The 4,413-nt window shown below is 38.5% G+C and overlaps 1 protein-coding gene across 1 annotated transcript; it reads left to right on the forward strand.

The window, feature by feature from the left end:
* Positions 1-281: 281 nt before the first annotated feature.
* On the forward strand, positions 282-3,972 carry LOC130745530 (scopoletin 8-hydroxylase-like). Its single transcript, XM_057597835.1, is given in 4 exon segments — positions 282-932; positions 2,713-3,014; positions 3,017-3,054; positions 3,530-3,972. Coding segments are annotated over 4 exon segments (1,101 nt in total). The 5' UTR covers positions 282-432; the 3' UTR covers positions 3,791-3,972.
* The last annotated feature ends 441 nt before the right edge of the window (positions 3,973-4,413 follow it).

Genomic DNA, 4,413 nt, shown 5'->3' on the forward strand with positions numbered 1-4,413 from the left:
CCCTTTTTTTAGTGCGCAGAATAAGTGCCCTCCTACTGCAGTGTCTTTCTTCATGCTTCCCTCCAATTTGCATCATTCTATTTCTAATTTATTTAACTCCTATTCCGTTGACTTCAATTTTCAATTAGTGTTTATACATGTATTCATGTAAGATTCGTAAATTGTACATACTATCATTCTCAAGGTTAAATTTTTTAATAAGTTTACTTCTTGGAAGCCCTGAATAATGCCAAACTGATTGCTCTTCCTTTGCTCATATATAGCATAGTTTTCAGTAATAGGTAACATGATTTTTGGCCCACCGTATCACAACCACAATTTAAAAATATTGGCTTATAGTACCCATACCTATTCATAGTATATATATGGGATAGGTCCTTTAAATTGAATCATTGCAATTTGCACTGATATCTACAAAAATCTCAATTAGCCATGGCTCCAAGTTCCAACTCTTCCAATTCATTGTATGAATTTGTTGTGAGAGATGGAAATGGAGTGAAAGGCCTGGTAGATTCAGGTTTATCAGAGGTTCCAGAGAGGTACATACAACCCCCAGAGGAACAGATCAACAAGCTAGAGTCAAGTCCATGTGACATGCAACCCATTGATTTATCAAAGCTCAATGGGCCTGAGCATGACAAAGTGGTGGATGAGATTGTTGGTGCTGCTGAGACACTTGGCTTCTTCCAGGTTGTTAACCATGTTGTGCCTGTTGAGTTATTGGAGTCACTTAAAGAAGCAGCACACACATTTTTCAACTTGCCACCAGAGAAGAAAGCTGTTTACAGGGCAGGGGTGAGCCCAAGCCCAAAAGTGAAATATGGGACCAGCTTTGTGCCTGAGAAAGAGAAGGCATTGGAATGGAAAGACTATATTAGCATGGTGTATAGCTGTGATGAAGATGCACTTCAATATTGGCCAAATCAGTGCAAGTATGAACTTCTATTCTCTCCACTACATCCTTTATTCCCGTATTGTGTTCTATGCACTAACAAAATTTTAATATGTCAATTTTTTACTCATGTTTGTTTTACGCAACGTGTCAAAATATTATTTGTGAGATAAAAAAATATGACATAATTTAGGGATTTATAAGAGATTTCAGCCTCAATTAAAAGAATTTAGTTTAGTTTATCTTTTAATATAAATGTTCATGCAAGTTGTTCTGGGAGACGCATAAAGTCGTATGAATGTTTAAATGATATGCATGCATGCCATAGGGTCACATGGGCTATCATGGTTAAAAGGCCTCTAGTGTCATATTTTCATGGTTGTGTATGTTGACATAGTTACTCACATAGTAGTGTCTAACTGGCTACCTTTGGCTTCACATCACAAAAATTGTGCAGCATCAATTAAGACAAAAAAAAGCTTGGAGATGCCGTGATGCTTGAATCAGATTTTAGTTATTATAAAAAACTAGTTTTTCAAAACCCGTCCCTTGGTGCATACGTTGGGGAAACGATATATATATAACAAAAGGGAAAAAGTGATGTTCATTTATCCTAGACTAGGTAGTACTTTTATTTTTATATGATAAAATAGTGATGGAAAAGAGTAATTAGTGGATTTTGCGTTTTAGCAAAATACCCTTGCCTTTTTAGTCTTACCACATTGCTACCCCTACTTTTTTCCAAGAAGGGCTGCAAAAATACCTAGGTACCCCTGGTTTTTGTGTGCTTAGACGTTGTTACCCTCGTCCTTTTTGCACCTTTCAAATCTTGTGTTTACGTCTGAAACTCTCCGGCTTCACTCTGAATTCCGGCAGCGACGAGCCTTCCGGTGGCGTAACGGCGATGATCCGAGAGAGGAGGAGATCGAGGTCGATGAACTGCAATCCTTTGAAAGACAATGAAGGCATTGCATAACCGACCGTCCCTCGAGGACGAGCGACCCACTCTCGTAGCTCAAGTTCCACAACCCTTTTGGACCCGAGCTAGGGGACTACTGTTCTAGGAGACGCTCCAGCCGATCACCCCCTGGGTCGATCGCGTTATCTCCTTACTCGACCAATTATGGGGACGATCAACCCCAACTGACCGACCAAGTAATTATGAACCAGCAGCCGAGGCAAAGGCATAGAGCTTGATGATCGATGTACTAGGCACTCATGACCTCCTCGAACCGCGTAATCCTAAACTCTATAAAAGTCAAGGCCTAGAGAACATAAGGTACACATTCATCTATCCCCATTTCTCAGTCTCTTGAACCCACGTTCTAACTTGAGCGCCGGAGTGTCATTGCAGGGACCCTTCCTGGGTACGACGAACAACGGAGCACCGTAAAGACCATCATCTCGCCACCCCCCTCACCGGAGTTTCGCCACTCCCCCCTCTCCCCACCCTTACCCGGGTAGTGTTGGTCGGTTTTCCCCGATCACAAGTGTTTGAAATGACTTATAGATTAAATAGAAGTTGCTTTTAGCTTATTTTCGTAAGCTTATAATATTAACTTATAAATAAGAACTTATACTTACCCGTAACATACTTTCAATAAGTTTCTTAAATAAAAGTTATATAAAGATAAACGCTTATGCGATTATTGTTTATTTCATAAGCGCTTAATAAAGTTGTTTATCAAAACACATATGTACCACTGTACCAAACATTTGATGGATTTATGGCTCTATTTAATAATCTTAGTGAACCATAATAATTGTTTCTTTAATGGCTAGCATTTATGAGTCTAAATTATTTGTTTATACATTTTCAGGGAAGCTGCACTTGAGTATTTGAAGTTGTCATCCAAGTTGGTTAAACAGCTTGTGGAAATCTTGGTAGGTAAGCTCGGAGTCGAACTTGATGACTCAAAAATTGAGTCCCTTCTTGGTATGAAGATGGTGAATATGAACTACTACCCAGAGTGCCCGAATCCAGAACTAACAGTGGGTGTAGGGCGCCACTCAGACATGGGAACCATCACAGTGCTACTCCAAGATGGCATTGGTGGCTTATATGTCAAAGTAGAAGAAGACAATGATGCTGAAAATGGAGAGTGGCTTGAAATTCCACCAATCCTGGAGCTCTAGTCATCAATATTGGTGATACTTTGCAGGTTTGATATCTTGAAATTAAATATGAGATTCCTCTAAGTAACTCAAATTTTATAGATTGAAATAACAATTTAACCAATTTTTAGTCAGCATGCAATAATTCATATTTCAATAATTTCATTAAAGGGGAACCTAGCATCACCATTGTTTGGGTAGTTGTTACAAATCTTATATTAGAAGTTACAAATGTTGTATCGAACTCCATCGAACAAGTGGTGAAAGCTAGACTAATATATCTCTGTCTAGTCAGGATTATCAAATGTGAAAACTTCACACGAATATGTCATGTGAAAGTTTTAAGTCCATCTCTCTACATGAGTATTTAGAAAATCCCACCTATTTTTTTTTTTGTGATAGGCAATGAAAAAAAAACCCACCTATTTAACACATCCAAATAAATAAACACACAATATTTCACTTGCCATTGATATATGACATGAGATGATCCTAATTCTCAATCCTCTATGTTGATGCAAGATACTGAGCAATGGGAAGTACAAGAGTGCTGAACACCGAGTAAGGACAACAAGCACACAATCCAGAGTATCAGTTCCTGTGTTCACTGTGCCTCTAGCTTCAGAGAGGATTGGACCATTGCCAGAGGTGGTGAAGAAAGATGGCTTGGCACGTTATAAGGAAGTTGTGTGGCAGGATTACATGAACAACTTTTTTGGGAATGCTCATGCTGGAAAGAAGTCTCTTGATTTCGTAAAAATCAACTCTGCCAAACTAGAATGAAGATTGAATCAAATCATGTGACCTCTCTCATGGGTCTTCTACACATGAAACGTTGCCTCTGTCTGCACAATACTCTGTTTTGTTTTTCTCGTTCCCAGCACTCTGTTTTTCTTTTGTGTACCTTGTTCAAATAAGGCTCTCTATTAAAACAAATCAAACGAATGCGATTATTTTCTTGTCAATGCCAACTATTCAAGCATTCTCGCAATGAAGTGATGTACACATACATAGGCGGAAAAGTGAAAACTCATTCACTTCATTTGTAAAGCTCGTGTTCCTGATACAGAAAAAATGTTGTCTAACTTGCCTGAAAAAAAAACATATCCTGAAAAAGAAAAATAAATAAATGTTTGTTCTTGTTCCAAAGTTTTATTCTTTGGTGTTGAGACTAGAGAAAAAGAATCAGGATAGGAAACCAACTATTATTGGAACATGAGTGGACGTGCAACTTCAAAAATGATTGTTCCACTAATGTTGGTGCTGTTTTGGCTTGAGTTAAGCTACATATTATACACTACACACAGCGTACCCTCACTTTAACGGACAAATAGAACAGCAGGGAATGGACAATGGTGTTCTTCCGGAAGAACACGCCTCATCAATACTGAATCTTTAAAACAATT

Source organism: Lotus japonicus, chromosome 3 (genome assembly GCF_012489685.1).
Source record: "Lotus japonicus ecotype B-129 chromosome 3, LjGifu_v1.2".
In the NCBI taxonomy this organism is placed as follows: Eukaryota; Viridiplantae; Streptophyta; class Magnoliopsida; order Fabales; family Fabaceae; genus Lotus; species Lotus japonicus.